General features: G+C 48.0%; 1 protein-coding gene across 5 annotated transcripts in view; it reads left to right on the forward strand.

Annotated features, from left to right (window-relative positions):
- NEDD9 (neural precursor cell expressed, developmentally down-regulated 9) overlaps window positions 1-21902 on the forward strand; it is a 190139-nt gene extending 168237 nt beyond the window's left edge. For 3 of the 5 annotated variants that reach the window (XM_086370319.1, XM_086370320.1, XM_086370318.1), the window contains 5 exons: window positions 10625-10726; window positions 11646-11747; window positions 12720-13940; window positions 16316-16405; window positions 19411-21902. In XM_086370319.1, coding sequence (XP_086226445.1) covers window positions 10625-10726; window positions 11646-11747; window positions 12720-13940; window positions 16316-16405; window positions 19411-19920 — 2025 coding nt within the window. In that variant the 3' untranslated portion in view covers window positions 19921-21902. The remainder of the gene's footprint in view (window positions 1-10624; window positions 10727-11645; window positions 11748-12719; window positions 13941-16315; window positions 16406-19410) is intronic. The other 2 variants (XM_086370322.1, XM_086370321.1) reach the window with 1 other exon arrangement.
- Window positions 21903-24211: the final 2309 nt, after the last annotated feature.

The raw sequence follows: 24211 nt of genomic DNA on the forward strand, positions 1-24211 counted from the left end.
CTTTTTTCCCATTTGGAAAAAGGACCTGGCCGTGATTGTCACGTGGCTAGCAAAAGGTTTCATTCTAGCCTAAAACCAGACATCCAAATGTCCTTGAAGGAAAGTCGATCACCTCCCCAAATACGGGGGGAGAGCTCTCGATGCACATGGGAGAAGCATTAGGAAGGGTTAACCATGGACACAGCCCAGGAGGGTGTATTTCTAAGGCCAGACTCAGTTTTCATTATATTGTTGCTATGCGAGTAAATAAATGAGCTCACTGCTACACCCAAGCGGAGCAGAGAGAATTTATAGAGAATTAATAATTTCAGCGTCGGCAACTTGTGACATTTCCTCCAGTTGGAGAAAAGCAAGGAGTCATCTTGTACTTTAAACAGACAAACCCCTGTAACTTTGCAGTTTCTGAAAATGGGATCCAAGCTCTCGTGAGCGGGCACTGATAATACTGATGTTGCTTTTCCTGGGGCTTTCTTTAAAGGGAACGGGTCACACCGTCCATGGGCTTTAAGACAAAGAGGTTATTATAAGATGGAATAAATACTGTGGTGGCTCTGTTAATGCTTTTTAAGGGCATTTAGGTGAAATAAGTCCTTTCCAATAGGCAGTTTTTGAAATCAAAATACCCTTGTTAATGCACAAGTCCCAGAGACAATATAAATAAAACACGGTGTCAAGGGATTAAAGATAGACACGCTCAGTCGTGTCCGACTCTGCGACCCCATGGACTGTAGCCTACCAGGCTCCTCCCTCCATGGGATTCTCCAGGCAAGAGTACTGGAGTGGGTTGTCATTTCCTTCTCCAGGGGATCTTCCCAACCCAGGGATCGAACCCAGGTCTCCCGCATAATAGGCAGACGCTTTACCCTCTGAGCCACCAAGGAACCCCAAAGATAGACAGGAAGCCATCTAATTTTACTTTCTACATATATCTAGGAAAATGCAAAAAGATGACTGCTAATCGGTGAGGCCTGCTTTTGAATTCAGACGGTCTTTGGTGCTGTTAGTGTCAAGGTGATGAACACGTGCTGTAGCCACTATGGCATTTTTTCGCTTCTCATCAGTCACCCGTTACATTTCCTGAGCACCACCTGGGTTGCCCAGTTCTTGACGAGGCCTTAGGGCAGAGCACCAGGAGCTGGTCACACACATTCCTGCTCTGCTGGTTTCAAGGGTCAGCTCCACTGCTCCATTACTGAGGCGCTGTTCGTGTTAAGTCGTTTCATTCGTGTCCGACTCTTTGCAAACCTATGGACTGAAGCCCCCCCATCTCTTCTGTCCATGGGATTCTCCAGGAAAAAATACTGGAGTGGGTTGCCATGCCCTCCTCCAGGGGATTTTCCCAACCCAGGGACCAAACCCATATCTCTTACATCTCCTGCATTGGCTGCTGCTGCTGCTAAGTCACTTCAGTCGTGTCCGACTCTGTGCGACCCCAGAGACGGCAGCCCACCAGGCTCCCCCGTCCCTGGGATTCTCCAGGCAAGAACACTGGAGTGGGATGCTATTTCCTTCTCCAGTGCATGAAAGTGAAAAGTGAAAGTCAAGTCACTCAGTCATGCCCAACTCTTAGCAACCCCATGGACTGCAGCCTACCAGGCTCCTCCGTCCATGGGATTTTCCAGGCAAGAGTACTGGAGTGGGGTGCCATTGCCTTCTCCCTGCATTGGTAGGCGTGTTCTTTACCACTAATGCCACTGGGGAAGCATTATCTGGGTATCAGAAGCAAAGGATTATGGAATTCAGACCATTCCTAATGTTGCTTTGGATTGTAGAGAGGGACACGGAATTAAATCATGGAACACAGAGATTAGTTACAGAAGACTCCTTCCTACCCCAAGTGGAATTTCTTATTATTTTTAAAAATTTTGTTAAAACTTTAAAAAATCCTGTTTTTGCGATTTTGTAATTTTTGATAAATACATACATCAACTGTAGAACCATGAATAATAATAGCAATAACAGTAATAAAACATTAGGGGACTTCCCTGGAGCCGATCCAGTGGTTATAAGACTTTTCCTTCCAGTGCAGGGGGTGTGGGTGCGATCCCTGGAGGAGAAGCTAAGATCCCATATGCCTTGTGGCCAAAAACACAAAACATAAAACAGAAGCAGTACTGTAACAAACCCAACAAAGACTTTTTATAAATGGTCCACATCAGGGCTTTCCTGGTGGCTCAGTGGTGAAGGATCCGCCTGCCAATGCAAGAGACATGGGTTCGATCCCTGGTCGGGGAAGATCCCGCATGCTGCAGAGCAACTAAGCCGGGGCACCACAGCTCTTGAGCCCGGGAGCCGCCACTCCGGAGCCCACGTGCTGCAGTTACTAAAGCCTGCGCTGCACGAGAGAAGCCACTAGAATGAGAAGCCTTCGCACCCCGACTAGACAGCCGCCCCTTCCCTCCCCAACTAGAGCAAAGCCTGCACGAAGCAGCAAACACCCAGCACAGCCAAAAATAAATAACATTTTTAATTAGTTTTAAAATGGTCCACATCAAAAAATAAAAAGTTAATAAAAGCTACAAGAACAGGACCGATGGTGCTGAAGTTCCTGTGCTCCTCCGCATCCCGGCCCGGGCTCTCATTCACTCCACCCAATGCTTTCTCTCAAAAAGGAGGACTTTTCTGCATCCTTTTTTCTGTTTTTGTTCTTCCTTCCGGTTGCTGGGAGCGGGGAAGGAGGGAAAGAGTCAAAACAGGAGCATGAGTTGGTTGGCAGAGGGAGATGAGAATTTGTGATAAGTACATGAGCCATAGGGCTGGGGCAAGGGAGTGCAGAACGTGAGAGGGCCTGAGACCCTAATAACGGGCTTTCGCCGGGTTGAGGGCAGGCAGGATCTGCTTTCTTTCACACCTCAGCCAGCTTCCTCCCCACTTTGCTCGGTGCCCCATGAATGGGCAGCGTCTTGCTGAAGCTCTCCTAACCACAGGGCCTCTGCTCTGCTGTGCACCTCCCCGCGCACCCCCCCTCCAACGCCCACCAGCTCTGCTTTAAGAAGGTTCAGTGGATGTCCATGGGAAGCAGTGCCTCCAAGGAGACTCACTGAGACCTTGGTACAAGTGATGCCCTGTGAACAGAAGTTGTCTGGAAAGGAAGTGTTTTGCTTCTAAACATTCCTCATGCATATGCGCCCCCACTTCTCCGTGAGAGCCTCTTGACAAACCAAGCCCACTGAAAAGAAATCCACCGAGGAGAAACTCAGTAGTCTCTTGGATTAGGTTCTTTGCTGTCTTTCTCTTGGATAAATCTCTGTATCTCTCAGATTACAAAGCACGCTTTCTCCTGGGGTTTCCTACTGGCGTGTCTTGTGCTGTTGTGGTGATAACTGTGACAATGGCAACACTGATACGACCAAAGTAAAACAGTAATCCAAGTAAATCCGCTCATGATCACCAGGGCCAAAGTCCTTTGTCATGTCCTTCGTTAGTTTGAAATTTCCACTGCCTCATAGACGCCTTCGAGAACGCTTTATACATTTGCGAAGGTCAGTGTCTTTCTACAGGACTTAGATCTTAGGATGATTACATTTGGTTTTCTCCTGTTTAGTCATGTAACATTTTGAAAGCAAGTGGCTTTGAGATTTGTGATCAGACATCCTCATCCTATTAGGAAGGAAGCAGGAATTGGCTGTTTAGTTCTTGCTTCTCTTGCCTTGTCTCCTGCATTCCTGGTTATCTTTGATTGTGTGTTGGACACTGTGTTTTTTTTAAATATTGGTAGAAATAATCGAAGGCCTATAAAGACGTTCTGTACTTGCAGAGAGGATTTCACTTCTCTCTGCCAGCCTCACAAGTGCACATAAATCTAATTTCAGGCTTTGAGATGTTCTTCCCCACCGTGATGACTTAAAACCTAGCTCAGGCCTGTACAAGAGTACGTTCTCTTCCAGTTAATCCTTACTTTCCCATGCAGCCATTAAGGTCCCAACCCAAACTGGAGGGTGGTTTTCATGGTTTCTACCTTGATGAGCCCTCAAGTCCGCTCACCCATAGAAGCTGAAAAAGCACACTGTAGCCTCTCATACCTGTTTTAGGTCAGCAAATGCCCAGAAGAAAGCAACCTCAAAATTCAGGCTTCTCTTTGTGAATTTCTTCTCCATTTCCCTTTTCTTTGTCTTCTTTTTAAAATGTATTTGGCTGCGCCAGAACTTAGTTGTGGCACGTGAGATCTTCATCACGTCATGTGGGACCTTTTCACTGTGGCAGGCAGGCTCAGTGGCTCCACAGCATGTGGGCTCTTAGTTCCCCAACCAGGGATCGAACCTGCACCCCTGGCATTGCGAGGCAGATTCTTAACCACTAGACCACCAGGGAAGTTGCCCCTTCTCTGCTTTTCTATTTTGACCTGGTAATTCTTTACTATCTTTTAACTTTTGATACCCTCAAGAGGATTTTTCATATTATCTCCTCACTTTTTTAAAGCTGTCTTCATTGAGATGGTTGATCTGAATTACCTAGTGCCCAGTTTAAGTCCAGAAGTAAAATCTGCATAACCTAGGTAATAATTATGATAAAGATAGCTGAGGCTTACAATTTTATACTATACCAGGTACCCTATGTACTTGATGTCACTTAATACTCCTAATAGCCTCTAAGTATTATCATTTATGTGTTACTAATAAGGAAGCAAGCTTTCCTGGTGGCTCAGGTGGTAAAGAATCTGCCTGCAATTCAGGGGCCATGGGTTCGATCCCTGAATCAGGAAGATCCCCTGGAGAAGGAAATGGCAACCCACTCCAATATTCTTGCATGGGAAATCTCATGGACAGAGGAGCCCGGCGGGCTACAGTCCGTGAGGTCACAAAAGAGTCAGACACGATGTAGCGACTAAACAACAGTGAGGGAACAGGCTTAGAACGGGCAAATGCCTTGGCCACGTCATGGCTGCTAGGCGGCATAACCAGGGTCCACACCCAGCTCTGCCTGCGTCCAGCCTATGTTCTCAATCACTGCCCTCGTCAGACCTGATCCTTTCAATGGGCCAGAGACCCACTGTGACCTTGGCCTTCGGTCCAAGGTTTCATGTGACATGGGCCTGTCCCCTGTTTTCAGAACTAGAGAAAGCATGACCCCTGTTCCTTTCTACTGTATCTTCTTTCTGATGCAAAGGCAGAAGGCATTTCTTTTTGCAAAGCTCCCCTATATGTTTCTGGCTTGCAGCTGAGAAGAATGCAGGTGTTTGGGTCACATGCAGGCTCTAGGCTGGGGAGAAGGAAACCACCAAAGAGTGGCGCAGGTGATAAAATGCCTCCGTGGTTTCCCATTGCTCACCTCTACCCAAGACTCCCCTGCTTTGTTGGCCACCCCACTTGCCCAGCACTGCCCTGCATGGCTGATAAGACATGCCCCTCCTCCCATGGGTCCCACTCATCCTAGAGCTGACCTGACTGGAAACCAGCCTCATCCTCTGTAATTCCCCTCTGCAGAGCCACATCCCTTTGCTTAAGAAAAGCCTCGAGTTTTCTTTAGTTCGTGACTATATTCATTCCATGGTGGTGGTGGTTTAGTCGCTCAGTCATGTCCGACTTTTGCAACCCCATGGACTGTAGCCCACCAGGCTCCTCTGTCCATCAGATTTCCCAGGCAAGAATACTGGAGTGGATTGCCATTTTCTTCTCCAGGAGATCTTCCCGACCCAGGAATCAAACCCAGGTCTCCAGCATTGCAGGCAGATTCTTTACCAACTCAGCTAAGAGGGAAGCTATATTCAGTCCATACGTTTATCCAAGATCTACTATGTTCAAGGCACTTTCTCGGCCCTATCTCTGTGTCCACAATGAGAAGAAAAGAGATGAGATAGTCTGAAACAGTCAAACCTCCAGGGATAAGCACTGTTAGAGATGTAAGTACACACGCAGTCAGTTCCAAGGAGGGAGATGTATCTGTCTGGGAAGGGCTTTGTGGGAGAGGGGCACTCAGGGTGGCCCCCCAAATTGAATAAAATTTGCACAGGAGGAAAGAAAGTCGAGCATCTTGTACAGACACAGCATGGGTGAAAGCACAGAGGTGTGGCACAGGGGGTGCCTGTAAAAAGTGGAGTGCGTCCGCCTCGCCAAAGCACAGAACTGGTGCAGAGCTTTTGGGTTCTGCCCTCAGACTGAGGGGGTGGGCGAGGAAGAAATACACAGATGAAAGTTAGGCTGGCACCTGGGGGCCAGAGACATGTGTCGTTGGCCAAGATGCTGTTTGAAATAGTTGAGCCAATTTTGAAAATCAGATATCACATAAAAACCCGGATTTCTGGCTTCTCGTGAAAATTGGAAAGATCTGGCAACCCAGGGAATATTTTTTTTCAAGATGGCAGTTGGCTGGAGCTGAGGACTGGCTGCCACCTCTCAGAAGGGGAGGAATTCTGTGCTCCCAGCACAGGATCTCAGCTTGTCTCTCCCTTCCCCCGACCTGCTCAGCACACAGGCAGCTCAGCATCAGGCCAGGGCCCTGCTCCAGGTGCAAACCCAGGCCAATGGAATGCAGAGACCCGGGTGACAGACCCAGGGCTCCGTCCTGGGCCAGTGACTCGCACACCTGGTGCTGTGCGAGTGATGCCACAAAGAGGGGGCAGATTGTGGCCAATCAGTGTCCCCTAGCTCTCACTGCCACCCTAGACACAGACACCTCATCTTTCAAATTTCAGCATGCACAGGTCTCAAAATTATGAGACGTGGAAGTCTTAATAGCATCTCTAAAGAGCTCATGCTGCCCAGAATCTGAAGCACAAAATGACACAAAGTAAAGTACGGGACAGGGTAAGCCCTGAGCATTTTCTTGCTTTTTCTACAAGCAAAATTAGTAGATTTCATTATATGTACATTAATAATATACAATATTTGTTTTTCTCTTTCTGCCTTACTTCACTCTATAACAGGCTCTAGATTCATCCACCTCACCAGAACTGACTCAAATGCATTCTTTTTTATGGCTCAGTAATATTCCATTGTATATATGTACCATGACTTCTTTATCCATTCACCTGTTGATGGACATCTAGGTTGGTTCCATGCCCTGGCTATTATCAGTGGTGCTGCAATGAACATTGGGGTACATGTGTCTTTTTCAATTATGGTCTTCTCAGAGTATATCCCCAGTAGTGAGATTGCTGGGTCATATGGTAAGCAACCGGAGAAGGCAATGGCACCCCACTCCAGTACTCTTGCCTGGCAAATCCCGTGGATGGAGGAGCCTGGTAGGCTGCAGTCCATGGGGTTGCTAGGAGTCGGACACAACTGAGCGACTTCACTTTCACTTTTCACTTTCATGCACTGGAGAAGGAAATGGCAACCCACTCCAGTGTTCTTGCCTGGAGAATCCCAGGGACAGGGGAGCCTGGTGGGCTGCCGTCTCTGGGGTCGCACAGAGTCGGACACGACTGAAGTGACTTAGCAGCAGCAGCAGCGTGGTAAGCAACACAACATGGAAAAGCAATTGTCTTCCAATAAATTTTTTAAAACCTGAAAAAAAAAAAAAATTAGTGAGTTAACATAACCCCAGTTCCCAAATTTTTGATCCTCCCCTTCTGGGATGCAGCCTCAGATCTATCCCGTGGACTGTCCCCTTTCTACATGTCTACAGTCTGCCCTTTGCTCCATAGCTCTTCTCAGAGAGCCATCTCCAGACTCTTCCGCTAGTTGACACGAATGACAGGTGTACGAGCATCCCAGGAAGGTGGATTTCTCGCCTGGACAGAACACCCTCTGCAGGGGAACCAAGAAGACACTTTCAGGTGCAGCTGGTCACAGAGCCTCGGGAAGCCCACAGTTTGCCCCCTCTTTGTGGCATCACTAAGGAATTAAGAGGTCACTTTGGTAATTCCTAAGGCTAAGCCCTTGTAACTATAAATAAGTACGCAGAACGAAAGGAATGCAGGAAAGAAAAACAAACGGAGGGAGAAAGGAAATGAAAAGCCTGACCTGATCTCATTGAGAAAATTAGTTTCTAAGACACCCTTGGTGTGGAGCAGTGGCATCCGTGCCTTGCCTGCCGTGCAAACATCCAGGAGATTTCGCCCCAAATGTACGTTCCCCTGAGCCAGACCTTGGTGTACCTCGGAGGCTGAGGTTTAGTGATCCTGGGAGAGGAGAAAGGTTTTTGTGGACTTTGTCAAGCAGAAAGAAACTGGCCTTTTAAACCACAAAACTGGATACTTTGTAAGGTACAGAACAGTCAGCACTTTGCTCTGAGGAGAGAACACGCAATTGGCATCAAAGTGACCCAAGCAGTGGGGCGAGGAGGAGACAGTCCAGAAGGGGAAGGCGTCCAGCTCCTGGTCCTTCCAGGCGGCACAAGGGACCTCACGCTACGCCCCACCCACGTCTGACCAGATGCACAGCCCAGGTCCCCGCTCCGTGCCATTTGAGAACTGATGTGAATTGGATGGTCGTGTTGAGGGAGGCTGTATTTTGTTGGCTTTTCCCCCCTGTGGTTTTCACCATCTGTTTCTTTTAATGCATAAACAAGGAAAATGACTGGTTTGGAATGCAAAGTTTAAAAAAAATAGATGACCACAGGCATCCTCTAAATGAGAAAGAGGGAGCACGCAGGAGTTCAGTGACATTTGTCAGGAAGTGAGGCGTTAAATACTGGGGAGCTCAGATGCTCTCTGCCATGGACCGTCCGCACAGGCAAGGCAGAGCCTTGCCGGGGACCCGCCTTCCTGAGACGGCGCCTCCTGTTTACATGTACCAAGGGCTATTTTTGATACCAGCACCACCCCATCTATCTCCCAGCCCCCCTCCGTTTTTCAAACTAAAGATGAAACCCTTCGGCTGGCCTTCAGCATAACCAGCCTTGATTTTCCATTAGCATTATTACTAACTTGGCAGCCTTGGATAGAATCCACTCTTAGAAGCTTGTAGACTGAACAAAAGCAGGGTTGTGAGTAGGTTCTATTACAGAGCCAAAACAGAGAGCTATAAATAGAGGAGCTGATGAGATAGAGGAAGAGAAGGTACTTCATGTCTCTCCTGGACAATAGTGAGTGAAGAAAAAAAAAAAATCATCTAAGGGCATGGGGAACACAGTGTATCTTTCTTGAGCGACCAGCATCCTGCTTTAAAAAGGAAGACTTGCTCTGCAGGATACAGTAGCCACTTTGTGAAATGGTTCTGTATGCTTTGTGCCAGCAAACCTTAAAGCAAGAGACTCCTTTTTTAAAGCTGAGGCAGTGGAGAGATGGGCTGGGCTGGTGGCTGCATACTAATCTCTTTTACCTTCCTTGCAAGACATAATCAGCTACAAGCACCAGGGATTTAAGGAGCAAATTGAACCCAGGCATTTAGAGCCCCCAGGGAGAAGGGCACTGGCGCTTTTGGCTGAGTTCCACCCATTTCAGGGTAAGACGGATATGAGCATTTTTCGCATACTTTTGTAGGCAGCCTGACGCCAGAGTTTTCACATTAGAGAAAGGATAAAAGATGATGGTTTCTCAGGAAACAACCAGCTCTTCCTAATCTGCGATGTCTGTTCTCACAAATGTCATGGAGCTGGGTGCTGTTAGCACGTCACCCCACAGAGGCGAGGCAGACACAAGACCCTGGTCATTTAGAAGCTCTGGGGGGGATTAAATATACTTTCAAAGGAGCTTAAGTTCCAGTCATTTCTCTACCCGGGCTTAGGACACAGTGGGGTGTGTAGATCTGAAAATACGAGCCTGGCTGGTGAGGTTTGTTTCATTGACATTTGTTCCAGATGCTGGGCTGCGATGAGCATATCTGACGTCTGACGTCACTTGGTCGTGGGCACCGTCTGGACGTTTGCTCCCCTGGTGGAAATGGGAAAATGATTAGACCTGAACTCTCTTCCTGGTTGGCTCCAGGACTCAATGTTTCATGCATTTCATTCTTTAGCATGAAAGCTTCTGGAGCCTTCTCAGGACAGTGCTGTGCAAGCTTTAGCTTCATAAACCTATGGAATTCATGCCTATGGAATTTTAGTTATAATCATAATCACGTCAGATGAAGAGGCTTCCGGGGGAAGGTATGAGAGGAATTTTAAGTGGCTCAACTCTATTTACATTATTCACTTTACAAATGGTTTCAGAGCCCTTTTTTTTCCTTTTCTTTTCTTTTCATTATGCTGTGCTCCAGAGGGTTGATCTAGGACTTTCATAATTTAAACACAATTCTCCCTTCAAGTGGGCTTCTGAGGTGGCTCAGTGGGCAAAGAATACTCCTGCAATGCAGAAGATGCAGGTTCAATTCCTGGGTCAGGAAAATCCCCTGGAGGAGGAAATGGAAACTGACCCTAGTATTCTTGCCAGGAGAATCCCATGCACAGAGGAGTCTGGTGGGCCACAGTCCACGGGGTCGCAAAGAGTCGGCCACAACTGAAGCAAATGAACTCGTTCTCTTCAAGTACCTTTTGGGAATCAGGACTTGGTCTGACCAACTCTAAGGTGATTTTATTACCATGAGGAAGGCAGAGAGATTTCAGGGACTGGTTCTTCACTGGGATTCAAGAGGGACTTGAAAGTTGACTGGCTTGGTGTCTCCTCGTCTCCTTCCTTTGGTCTCCTCCCTCTTCCTTTTTGCTTCCTGGTGGGGGAGAGATGGGGGCGGAGCGTCTGATCCAGAGGCTTTGCGATGCCCTCAGGACTCGGTTTGGAAGTTTACTCGTGTCTCCCCATCCACAGGTGATCACGCCGGTGAGGACAAGCCACGGCTATGTGTACGAGTACCCGACCAGATACCAAAAGGACGTCTATGATGTCCCTCCTTTCCAGACGGCTCACGGGGTGCGTACCAAGAACGTGGTCGTCACCGGGGAGGGGCCACCTCGGGGCAGCTTTCCTTCTGGGCTCCAGAGGAAAGGGAAGTTCACAAAATCTGCACATTTCATGTGAAGCTTTACTTAGGTTGTCTATTCAGGGGCCAGGATTACTTGTTTTCTGGATTTGTGTTATTAAGGAATCTGAGGCTTTGATCTCACAAAGCTTTTGTTGCTTATCGTTTTCTCAGGGAGCGTAAAGTTTAAAATACACTTTAAAGTACAGACAGTGTTGGGAATTCCCTGGAGATCCAGAGGTTAGGGGGCACAGGTTGGATCCCTACTCAGGGAACCAAGATCCCCTCATGCTATGCAGTGTAGCCACAAACCATTAAGTTAAATTAAAAAATAATAAAGTACACACAGTGCAGATTTTTTTCACCTAAGATCATTTTTATACTCAATCTAAGTCAAAGAACCCAAAATTGAAAAATTCCGTCAATTTTTATTACATAGAATTCAGCCAAAGAGCAAGGGAATACATAACCTGGTAAACACGTCCATCATTAAAAGCTTAGTACATAACAAAATAACAAGTAGGACTTTTCTTGGTGGCTCAGTCGTAAAGAAACCACCTCCCAGTGCAGGAGACTTGGGTTCGATCCCTGGTCCCAGAAGATCCCACGTGCCACGGAGCAACTCAGCCCGTGAGCCATAACCAAGCCTGTGCTCTAGAGCCGGGGCTCTGCAACAGAAAAAGCCCCCAAAACGCGAAGCCCCCGCACCGCAACCAGAGAGCAGCCTCCTTGTGCCATCACTAGAGAAAAGCCACACAGCAAGAAAGACTTAGCACGGGCAAAAATAGATGTGTAAATTGAAAAAAAAAAAAAAAAAACATAAAAATGACAAGTATTTCCATGCTGGCTGACTCAGGTGTTTCTCCCCAGGTGTATGACATCCCGCCGTCCTCTGTGAAGGTTCCTGTGTTTTCTGTCCCTGTGGGAGAGATAAAGCCTCAAGGGGTCTATGACATCCCTCCTAGCAAAGGGGTAAGTGAGCTACTGCAGAAGCTGCCACAAGCGCGTGCATGTGTGTGTGTGTGTGTGTGTGTGTGTGTGAGTGTGCACACGCTGAGATAATCCAAAGAGGAAAAACTTGTCTTTGTGTGCAAGAACAGGGAGGGAAGGGGAGCCAGGGGGGAAGAAGAGACAACAAAGACAATTGTGGGGATTCCATATTTAACCCCCCTCCCCGTAAGAAAATGGGTAGTCAATAAGGTGAGCCAGTAGGAAGGAAAAGCAATCGATTCTGTTTGGCAAGCAACTCATATATGTCCTATGGTGGTGGTGTAGTCGCCTAGTCATGTCTGACTGTTTTCAATCCCATGGACTGTAGCCCGCCAAGCTCCTCTGTCCATGGGATTCTCCAGGCAGGAATACTGGAATGGGTTGCCATGCCCTCCTCCAGGGGATCTTCCCGACCCAGGGATTGAACCCAGGTCTCCAGCACCTCAAGCAGATTCTTTAGGGACTGAGTGAGGAGGGAAGCCTATATGTTACGTGGCTCATGTTTATACAGGACATCACAGATGACTCAGGCCGTGTACGGGCATACAGGTTTGGAGTCAGTGTGGGCTAGGCCTGCACAGGAAGTACAGTTATCCTGATTCCACATAAGAGGGAACTGCGTCTCAGGACCTTTCAGCAGCTGATTGAGCATCACCTCGCTGGGAGGTCCGGGAGGAGACCTCCGGTCTCCTGACACGTGGGCCAGGAACCCCGAGGGCAGCTGAGACAGGAGGGTCCACACAGGGCAGCGGGGCGTCCAGGGGAGGGCGCCCTCGACAGAGGGTGGGGCGAGAGCCCTGCACAGCCTCAGGAGACGCCTGGTGCGCGGAGGAGAGGGGAGGGGGCGGCACTCGGGAGCACCGCTGGCCCTCGTGGGGACGTGCCGCGTGGTTTCTGCACTGCCGCTTAGACCAGCTCCGCAGATAACAGCGTCCTTGTCCACTTGCCTCCCAGGGATACTCCACTCCACCCTCTGGCTACAGAGACGAGGCCGGGCTCCGGGAGAAAGAGTACGACTTTCCGCCTCCCATGAGACAAGCGGGCAGGCCCGAGGGTGTCTATGACATCCCCCCAACGGGCGCCAAGCCCCTGGGGAAGGACCTGCACCCTAAGTACAACGGCGACGCCCCCGGAGCTGCCGAGCTGGCCCCGCGGAGACACGGGGGCACGTCCCTGACCCAGCCGGCCCCCCAGCTGGGCCCACCCGTGGGCTCCCAGAACAATGATGCCTACGACATCCCCCGGGGCATCCAGTTTCTGGAAGCGCCAGCAGAGACCAGCGAGAAGGCCAGCCCGGAAGAGAGGGACGGGGTGTACGACGTGCCGCTGCACCAGCCGCCGGAAGCCAAGGGCCCCGTGGACGTGGTGGACGGCATCAACCGGCTGTCCTTCTCCAGCACGGGCAGCACGCGGAGCACCATGTCCACGTCCTCCACCACCTCCAAGGAGTCCTCGCTGTCCACCTCCCCGGCGCAGGACAGAAGGCTCTTCCTGGACCCTGACGCGGCCCTCGAGCGGCTGCTCCGGCTGCAGCAAGCCCTGGACGGGGCCGTCTCCAGCCTGATGGCACTGGTCACCACCGACTGGCGGAGCTACGGCTACATGGAGCGGCACGTCAACGGGGTCCGCGCCGCCGTGGACAGGGTGGAGCTGGCCCTCAGGGACTACCTGCACTTCGCGCAGGGCGCCGCGGCGAATGCCGCCTGCCTCCCCGAGCTCGTCCTCCACCACAAGGTGAAGCGCGAGCTCCAGAGGCTGGAGGACTCCCACCAGATCCTGGGCCAGACCAGCCACGAGCTGAGTGAGTGCGGCTGGTCCCTGAACGTGCTGGCCGTCCACAAGCCCCACAACAAGTGGGACAGCCTGGACCGCTTCGTGATGGTGGCCAAGACTGTGCCGGACGACGCCAAGCAGCTCACCACAACCATCAGCACCAACGCCGAGGCCCTCTTCAGACCCGGCCCCGGGAAGGGCGGGCCGGAGAGCATCACGAACTCCACCGAGTACCCGCCCACCGGCTCCCCGGGGCAGCTGCTGCCCCCCGGGGACCACAAGGCCCCCGCCCTCAACAAGCCACTGCCCCCCAGCCTGGGCAAGGAGCAGCCCCCTGACTGTAGCAGCAGCGATGGCTCTGAAAGGAGCTGGATGGATGACTATGACTATGTCCACCTGCAGGTAAAGATTCCAGACCCCGAGGCACCTATATTTACCTGCAGGGGCCTGGGGCTCACACCTGTAAGATGTAGACTAGACCACTGAAGTGGAGACCACGATTAAAGGTTCAGGAACACGGTTAGTGGTTCACAAGCTGGAGGTGGTGTTGTCCAGTAGGAAGAACGCTGGTCTGAGGGTCCAGAGTCCTCTAGACTTTTCCAGGACACTGTGTCACCAGCTTATGTAAACTCACCTGAATTCCTCATTTGCAAAATGAATGAAGCACAGAGTTGAATTAGATCTGATCGATACGCCTCAGGCAAGCAGGAAGAGACCAGCCACCCCTGACCCAAGTAGGATAGTGCTAAGTTGCTTCAGTCGTGTCCAACTCTCTGTGACCCTATGGACTATCGCCTGCCAGCCTCCTCTGTCCATGGGATTCTCCAGGCAAGAATACAGGAGTGGGTTGCCATGCCCTCCTCCAGAGGATCTTCCCAACCCAGAGATCGAACCCGTCTTCCGTGGCTCTGGCACGGAAGGCAGATTCTTTACTGCTGAGCCACCAGGGAAGCCCCAAGTAGGGCAGTGGGCCCTTGAAGCCAGCTCCACTTATATTCACATTTCACGATATGGTTCTGCAGGATATTTAATTTGAAGAAAAGTTAGGAGGAGTGGGTGCTTCACTGTTTTAGAAAAAAGATTCAAAAACCTCTGCACTAGAAAATTTCCTAAGTTCCCTTCAGCTCTGTACTCTGTGTGTGGGGGGGGGTGTAATTACTCACAGAGAAACTTAACCCCACCGTAGACTTGCTTTGAAGACCACTGGGCATTTGCCAATTGATCTAGAAGTTAACCTGCTTATCGGAAATCAGGCCATCACAGTCTGCCTCCTACAAGTGACAGTTCTACCAGATTGACTCAGGATCATGACAGCTTGCCCTTTCCCTTCGGGGAATTAAAACATTCTACAAGATCCGTTATTTAGAATTGGGCTTACTATCTCATTCCGCCATTCTTTTCATTTGACCGACAGCCGTGGATTGTCCCGAGGATTATTGAGCACCGCTCCATCGTGTGCAGCAGGGGGAGGAGAGAGCAGAGCCACCACGCCTTGTGCTGAAGAGCAGTGTGGGGCGAGTAGATGGAGGCATTACACATCTCCCCAGGGACATCCCCGGCAGTCCCGGGGTTACGTCTTTGCACTTCCAATGCAGCGGGCACAGCTCCAGCCCCTGGTCAGGGAATTAAGATCCCACATGCCATGTGGCTGGGCCAAAAGATAACAAACAAACAACAACAACAAAAGCCACTTACCCGGCTGGTTGACCAACTCTGCATTTTGGAAAATACTAATTTGGTGTAGAGCTGCAGATAATTTGAAGAGACTAGGACTTCCCTGGTGGCTCAGAGGGTAAAGCGTCTGTCTACAACGCGGGAGACTGGGGTTCAATCCCTGGGTTGGGAAGATCCCCTGGAGAAGGAAATGGCAATCCACTCCAGTACTATTGCCTGGAAAATCCCATGGACAGAGGAGCCTGGTAGGCTACAGTCCATGGGGTCGCAAAGAGTCGGACACGACTGAGCAACTTCACTTTCACTTTCCAGAAATGTAATGTGGCCACATTTAGACATGCAGGGGCTTCCCTGGTGGCTGAGAAGGTAAAGAATCTGCCTGCAATGCGAGAGACCTGAGTTCTACCCTTGGGTGGGGAAGATTCCCTGAAGAAGGGAATGGCCACCCACTCCAGTATTCTTGCCTTGAGAATTCCCTGGACTTAGGAGCCTGGCGGGCTACAGTCCGTGGGGTCAACTGAGCAGATGACACTTTCACGTTGGGACTTTCCGGGTGGTGCTAGTGGTAAAGAACCTGCCTGCAATGAGGAGACGTAAGAGACGCAGGTTCGATCCCTGGGTTGGGAAGATCCCACGGAGGAGGGCGTGGCAACCCACTCCAGTATTCACGTCTTGAGAATCCCATGGACAGAGGAGCCTGGTGGGCTACAGTCCGTAGGGTCACAGAGAGTCAGACACAACTGAAGCAACTGAGCAGGAGGTTTATGGGTTTGCAAATAATCTATTAGAAAAGAACCCTGAGAAAAAGTACTGCTTAAGGAGGTTGGGGGGAGTGGGGGTCATGGGTAATCCTACAAAAATGGTAAAGTGGAGCGCAGAGTGTGGCGCCCCATATGGAAATGGATCTTAGTTTTCACTTCTGATCTACATAGTGACTCTGGAAGTCCGGATGAGAGCTGGGGTTCACAGGGCCTAGCTGGGCGTGCAGGACGTTTCCAAAGCTGTGGAAAGTAGCAGAGTATTTGCGTGTTTGTCAATGAAGCTGTTAGCATAAGTGAATCATAGTGGTGATGTAATGTTTTCTTTATGTTGAAAAATAATAGGGGAAGGAAGAGTTCGAGAGGCAACAGAAAGAGCTCTTGGAAAAAGAAAATATCATCAAACAGAATAAGATGCAGCTGGAACATCACCAGGTACGTCCAATCGGAACAAAAACTATTTCGTGTTGAAAAGACTTCCCATTTAATAAGAAAGGTGTGACTTCAAAAGATCGTGATTTTGATCCTTCCAGTACACTTTAGCATAAATAGGGTATAAGAACACAAAGAAGGTTCTGTGGCCTTGCTAATCCAGCTGTGTGTACCTGCACTCTGTTCAAATAGCAGCTTTCCAGGCCAAGACTGTACGTCTAACACACTAGGACTGTTTGGGTTAAGGCAGTTGGTCCCAAGGAGCAAGACCCACTCAAACTGGCCCAAGCAAATGGGTTTTATAGTAAAGCCCTAACGGGAGAACTCAAGAACAGAAAATGAAACAGATAGAGCCACATCTGAAAGATCTAAGACTGTACGTTCCCTCTCCTTTCTGTACTTCCTTTGCTTCTCTCTATATTGACTTCCTCTGCCTCTGTTTTCTGCCAGTTTCCTCTGCTTCTCCACTCATTTGGCTTCCCTGGAACTTTTACAGAACCCATAAATGGCCACTCAAAGCCTTTTCTGTAGATAGGTTTTCATCTCGGCTTCCTAAGCTAATAACTCCTTCTGTGGTTTATAAAATTCCCCCCAAACGAAAGTCTGAGCCATATCTATCTGTCCGTCTGTCTCCTTCTCTCCCCTCTCTCTCTCTGTCTCTCCCACACAAGCCCATGGCTTGGCTATTCTTGGTCCAGTCTAAGGGTTGGAGGACAGGATTCACTGTTTTTGAAATATATCCAAGTCCATTTACTAAGGGCTTCAGGCAAGGCACTTTCATTCAAAAGTTGGGCATGAGTGTGGCAAATAATAATGGGTATTGCTAATGTAAGGGCATAAAAATAGCGAGAAATGGATTGAGGATTTCTAGGCCTTTTAAGATGAACTGAAATGGTGTCCAGTGACATGAAATAGCACACAGAACTCAGGGAACCAGAGTTCCCATCTGTGCTTCCTCACCAACCAACTGTGTGACCTTAGTTAAGTCACTTAATCTCCCCAAACATCAATTATTTCTCTATAAAATGAGAAAATCCCCTCCCCTCCATCTAATGAGATGATATGTTTATGAACATACTTGGAAAAGCATAAGCTGACTACGCTGAAGCATCACACTGTGTATGTTTGCTTTGGCATTCGGCCAAGTTAAGACTGCAGGGCTTTAGGGGACTTGTTGGAAATCATAGTAATTCCTAAGAAGAAAACAGAGTCTAAGGAAAAGGAAAGCTCACTGTGCATTTCTCAAGGGAGAAGCTGGGTGAGGTTAGCCATGCTCAGACTCAACCCTATTTGAGGGCAGAAGATTGACTGACTCCTAAACTCCAGTAATGGATAGTCCTTGCATGCCAAAGACAGTCTCTCCTGACACTTGGTGCAATAGCTGGAAATTATTATCATTGCATTTTAAATGATACACCATCTAGGAGCAAGGAGAGAAGGGAGAAAGTTAACACTGAGTCTGATCCGGGGTGAGGTCCCTTCCTTTAGACAGCGTTGAGGGTCTAGGTGTTACGAGCCCAATCAGTGTTCAGATCCCTTTAGAGAAGATCTCTTCCACAGTGCATGTGTATTTGTATGCATTTGTTGTTTTCTTGTTTAGTCGCTAAGTCGTGTTCTACTCTTTGTGACGCCATGGACTGTAGCCCACCAGGCGCCTCTGTCCATGGGATTCTCCAGCAAGAATACCGGAGCAGGTTGCCATTTCCTTCTCCAGCAAATTTTCCTGACCCAGGGATCGAACTCAAGTCTCCTGCATTGGCAGGCAGATTCTTTACCACTGAGTCACCTGGGAAGCCTTATTTATATGCATTAGTCATCCCTGTGTTGCTGGATAATGACATTTATAAACCTGGACAGAAAGAGTAGGCAAAATAGAAAAGGGTCATGGACTATCTTCTATTAAAGGGACAAAGTCGAGGCTTTCCTCTAGAAGGAGCAAACAACATCAGTGGCTGACTTGACAAAAGGATTTGCTTTTCCCTGGCCACCACTCAATAAACATTTACCTAGAGCCTACATAATACCAAACATTATTCTAAGCACTTTGCAAATGTTAACTCATTTAACCTTCGTAAAGACATAGGTAACTGTTGTTATTCAGTTGCTCAGTCGTGTCTGACTCTTTGCAGTTCCAAGGACTGCAGCATGCCAGGCTTCCTTATCCTTCACTATCTCCCGGAGTTTGCTCAAACTCATGTCCATTGAGTCGGTGAGGCCATCCAACCATCTCATCAGGGTGTATAGCTCAGTGGTAGAACATTTGACTGCAACCATCTGATTGTCTGTTGCCCCCTTCTCCTCCTGTCTTCAATCTTTCTCAGCATCAGGGTCTTTTCCATTGAGTTGGCTCTTGGCATCAGGTTTACAAAGTATTGGAGCTTCCACTTCAGCATCAGTCTTTCCAATGAATAGTCAGGGTTGATTTCCTTCAGGATTGACTGGTTTGATCTCTTTGCTGTCCAAAGGAGCTGGGTTGAAACCCTACGCTGCCTGCCCCTCTGAGGACAGAAGAGATCAATCGTGTCCAGTCGCAGAAGTCAGAGCTGGAGGATTCCTTGCTGCTGCTGCTGCTAAGTCGCTTCAGTCATGTCCGACTCTGTGCGACCCCATAGACAGCAGCCCGCCAGGCTCCCCCACCCCTGGGATTCTCCAGGCAAGAACACCGGAGTGGGTTGCCATTTCCTTCTCCGGTGCATGAAAGTGAAAAGTGAAAATGAAGTCGCTCAGTCGTGTCTGACTCTTTGCGACCCCATGGACTGCAGCCTACCACAGTCCTCCGTCCATGGGATTTTCCAGGCAAGAGTACTGGAGTGGGGTGCCATTGCCATCCTCTTTCCCAACCTCTGCATTTTACAGCTCAGGCAAGCCAGGCAACCTGATAAGGCCTGGCATCTAAAAAACCACCTGACGTGAGATCCCTGTCTTACAGCTACAAGCCCTGGTTAGTTTCCACTTCGGCACACACCACCTTGTCCTTAACTAAGTCGGGCTTTTTTTCTCCCCTGCAGCTGAGTCAGTTCCAGCTACTGGAACAAGAAATCACAAAGCCCGTGGAGAACGACATCTCCAAGTGGAAGCCGTCCCAGAGCCTCCCGACCACCAGCAGCGGCGTGAGCGCGCAGGACCGGCAGCTGCTGTGCTTCTACTATGACCAGTGCGAGACCCATTACATCTCCCTGCTCAACGCCATCGACGCACTCTTCAGCTGCCTCAGCTCGGCACAGCCCCCGAGGATCTTCGTGGCCCACAGCAAGTTTGTCATTCTCAGCGCCCACAAACTGGTGTTCATCGGAGACACGCTGACCCGGCAGGTGGCCGCCCAGGACGTTCGCAACAAAGTGATGAACTCCAGCAACCAGCTGTGCGAGCAGCTCAAGACTATAGTTTTGGCCACCAAGACGGCCGCGCTCCACTACCCCAGTACCCCCGCCCTGCAGGAGATGGTCCACCAGGTGACTGACCTGTCCAGGAATGCACAGCTCTTCAAGCGCTCTCTGCTGGAGATGGCCACGTTCTGAATGGAGACGCAGGAAAGGGAGCATTGCCTTGGGTTACTGAGGAAAACTGGAAAATACTCTCTGGTTTTTGTAAATCTTATCTATTTTTGTAGATATTTTGTATAAAAGTGAAAGACTTTAACATTTCATGGGTTAGATGGCATTCAGAAATTCAGGGAACTCCGGGGGGGCGGTGATAGGCAGCATTTTTTCCCCCCTGTGTTGTTCTTATGTACACATATAAGCATCTGAGACACAAACTGTACAGAATCTTATCCACGTGTGTATGACTACATGTTCATGTTCGTTTGTAGATGTTTGTCTGATACATTCCATTAAGAATCATGGGTTAAGAAGCACCTTAGGAAGCACCTCCCAATGCGGCATTTTCTTTTTAGAAAAACCTACCAGCTGGTTGTAATATTGCTCTGCATATACTCGTGATTGTTCCGAGCCTGTCACTCCCAAGTCTGAGACACAGAGTACAGTGTATTTGCAAGTGTTCACCTTCCATAAGGAGGCGGGTTAACACCTTGTTTTCCTTTTTGAAAGCCCTTCCAAAATTGGCCGTATCGGGCACGTAATTGCAAGATGCCTCACTTCTGGTTGAAAAAAAACCCTCTTAGAAAGTTTCAGAAAATATTGATATATCTTAACCCAAACTCTGACGCATTAGGTGCCAGAGGAGAGACACGTGTGTTTTGAGGCCGTGTCCTGATTAGCGCTGGGTTGTTTCAACACAGAGAGGACGCTGTCCCAATAAAAGGAGACCATGTGTTCCCCAAAGATTTTCTTTTATGGCCCCACCAGGTGGCATGTGGGATCTTAGTTTCCAGACCAGGGATAGAACCCAGGCCCCCTGCATTGGGAGTTCAGAGTCTTTAACCCCTGGGCCACCCAGGAAGTCCATCCCCAGGGCTTTTTGATCATCGGCATTTATTAATAATCTGGCCACGAGATTTTCCAAAGGATGTTTTCAGATCATATTGTTTGCAGCAGGAATTCCTAAAGACACATTGGACAATGATCATCCACAAAAGGAGGACAGTTCCACCTGAGTTGTAAGCGGAGGCCTTTCTGACTCTCATCATTCTCTTAGGTGCTGCTGTCCCTGGTACCTGAGGGAATCCCTGGTACCAGTTCCTCAATCACCTAAAGGTTAGAGCCGCCAGGCCGCATCTTATTCTTAAGAGAAGTTGTGGCTTGACTGTACCCTCCCTAAAATGTGCATGTGCAGACCCGGCGCTCAGAGCAGCTGTCTGGAGCCCATCTAGGCTTTACAGCTCTGTCTGTCCATTGACCCCATGTACAGCTCATTAACTGTCCCCCGACTCAGCACAGCATCCATTCCACAGTCTGTCCTCCGGTACATGCTGGGGTTGGCACAGCACAAACACATCACAAGCCATCGGATTCATCAGGGGGCAGATGAAACCCTTCCAACCCAATGGGTAAATGTATTCACATGTCACCAAGTCAAGAAGCAAGTTATTTATGGTTTATCAGCCCAGTTTTTATTTAATGATCCCATTCCAGTCAATTGGAAAATGTTTGATTTGCAATATGTGCCTTGACTTGATTAAGCTTGCTTGTTTTAGACAACCAAATTATTGGAACAGGAAAGGATTTAGGAGAGAAGGATATATGATCTAAGTGGGATTAAAGAAAAAAATAAAAATCAGTGAAACTTACTCAGGAGGTGCTTTTCAGAACAACCACTGTTGTAGTTCTCAACGTTCTATTCTGCCAAAAGAAGTCGGATTGCTGTAGGACAAGCAAGTGTGTGCGGAGGAAGGGGGTTGCTGAAAATCAGCAATGAGTTTGAAAAAGTGTCCTGGTAGATTTCATTGTATCATGTGTATTTCTTAGATGACTTGTTCTATGCTAAGAGGTGACATTTCATGTTTTCAAGACCAAAATGTTCAATGTGTATTAATCTCTTTCCCATACTGTATGTAGAGGCTATTTTTAAATCATTAAAATTTTGGATGTCTGTTTTCATAGACCTTGGGTTTTCTTTTTCCATTTCTTTCTTTGTCACACAGTTAAATGTTAGCTTATTTTGGCACTCCTAACATAGAAAGTTAAATTATGGTGAGTTTATTAATACTATAGATCTGGATTTTTGAGTAAAATTGAGAGCTATTTGTTCATTTTGTGTCACTTCAGGGTGTATTGCATTTGAAGGAAATTCTGGAATTTGTGAGCATTACCAAACCCAAATATCTGGAAAAAGGCTTCTCTTCACCAGGAAGCCTGAATTTTTAAATGGTAGATGGGATGGTATCTGCTGTCATAATGTGAATGTTACTATTCATGTCATTTTAGAATCAAAGAGAATTGCTCAATGCATTTTTGAATAGGCATCAAGAAATATTTAAAAGAAAACTATATTTGATGAAAATAGATTCATAACCACATAAATTATCTTTAATGCTTGGTCCAGTTTCATTCTGCTATCCTACTGAGAGTTACAGATAAACTATTTGAATATACCTTTAGTATACTCTTTTCCCACATCTATAAACATTTCCAAAGAAAGTGTCAAGGCACTTATTGGGAAATGGAAAGTCTTCTTGAAAAAAAAATTGGTGCTGGAAAAACTAGATCTCTCCATGGAAAAAACAGAATATTTACCTTACACCCTACACAGAAATTAACTCAAATGCTCAGCTGGATAACAGACTTGAACATGAAGCTCCAGTACTTCTAGAAGAAAACGACAGAAGAAAAATCTCTGTAATCTTAGGTAGACAAGAGTTCCTTAAGTGGAACAAAAAACATAAATTATAAAAATTGGTAAACTGGACTTCATCACAATTTAAAACTTTTCTAAGAAGACCATTAAGAAAACAAAAGGTCAAACCACAAACAGCAACAAAACATTTGTACCACCTCAGCCCAAGATATGTATTAGAATAAGGATACAAATAACTAAATTTTTTAACTGGGCAAAAATTTTGAACAGAAATCTCACAAAAGAAGGCATGTGAGGGACTTGCCTAGCAGTCCAGTGGTTAGTGTGCCAAGCTTCCTCTGTAGGGGGCGCAGGTTCAATCCCTGATCAGGAAGTAAGAGCTCACAAGCCAAGCAGCTAGCCAAAAAAGAAAAAAGACATGAATATACAATAAGTAAGTGAAATACAAACCCACCAAATAGAATTATTAAAGTAAAAAGATAAGCCATACCAACTGTTGACAAGGAATTTGAACAAACAGAGCCCATACTCTGCTATTGAGAGTGCAAACACTTGAAAAATAGATTGGCAGTTTAAAAAAAAATTAAATGTATTAATTAAATTTAGTTTAATTAATATATTAAAACCATGAATGTGTGCGTGCTCATTCACTTCAGTCATGTGTCTGATTCTTTCCAAGCCCATGGACCATAGCCTGCCAGGCTCCTCTGTCCGTGAGAAGAATACTGCAGTGAGTTGCCATTTCCTCTTCCAGAGGAGCTTCCCGACCCAGGGATCGAACTGAGCCTCCAGGGAAGCCCCATGACACCATGAAAAGAAAAGTGAAAGTGTTAGTCGCTTAGTCGTGTCCAACTCTTTGTGACCCCATGGACTATAGCCCGCTGAACCCTTCTGTCCTTGGGATTCTCCAGGCAAGAATCTTGGAGTGGGTTGCCATGACCTCCTTCAGGGGATCTTCCCAACCCAGGGATCAAGCCCAGTTCTCCTGCATGGCTTTACATGGTAAAGAAGGCAGATTCTTTACCATGCTGCTGCTGCTAAGTTGCTTTAGTCGTATCCGACTCTGTGCGACCCCATAGATGGCAGCCCACCAGGCTCCCCTTTCCCTGGGATTCTCAAGGCAAGAACACTGGAGTGGGTTGCCATTTCCTTCTCCAATGCATAAGAGTGAAAAGTGAAAGTGAAGTCTCTCAGTCGTGTCCGACTCTCAGCGACCCCATGGACTGTAGCCCAGCAGGCTCCTCCATCCATTGGATTTTCCAGGTAAGAGTACTGGAGTAGGGTGCCATTGCCTTCTCCACATGTCACCATAGGACCTAGGAATTAATTTCCTAGGTATTTACCCAAGAAAAACAAAACCATAGGTTGATACGAAAAGCATGTTCATAGTAGCTCTATTTGTAATAGCCCAAAGCTAGAAACAACCCAAATGTCTACGTGAATGAATAAACTGTTAAAAATCCACACAGTGGAATACTACACAGACACACAAAGGAGCAAAGAAACAGGTGAAACAAAAAACAACATGAGTGAACTTCAGAGTCCTGTTGACGCGCACAAGAAGAAAGAGCACACCCAGCGCACATTTATACAGAATTCTGCAAAATGCAAACT

The sequence above is a fragment of the Bos grunniens genome, chromosome 23, assembly GCF_055505025.1.
Source record: "Bos grunniens cultivar Pamir isolate PY7600 chromosome 23, Bosgru_T2T1.0, whole genome shotgun sequence".
Lineage (NCBI taxonomy): Eukaryota > Metazoa > Chordata > Mammalia > Artiodactyla > Bovidae > Bos > Bos grunniens.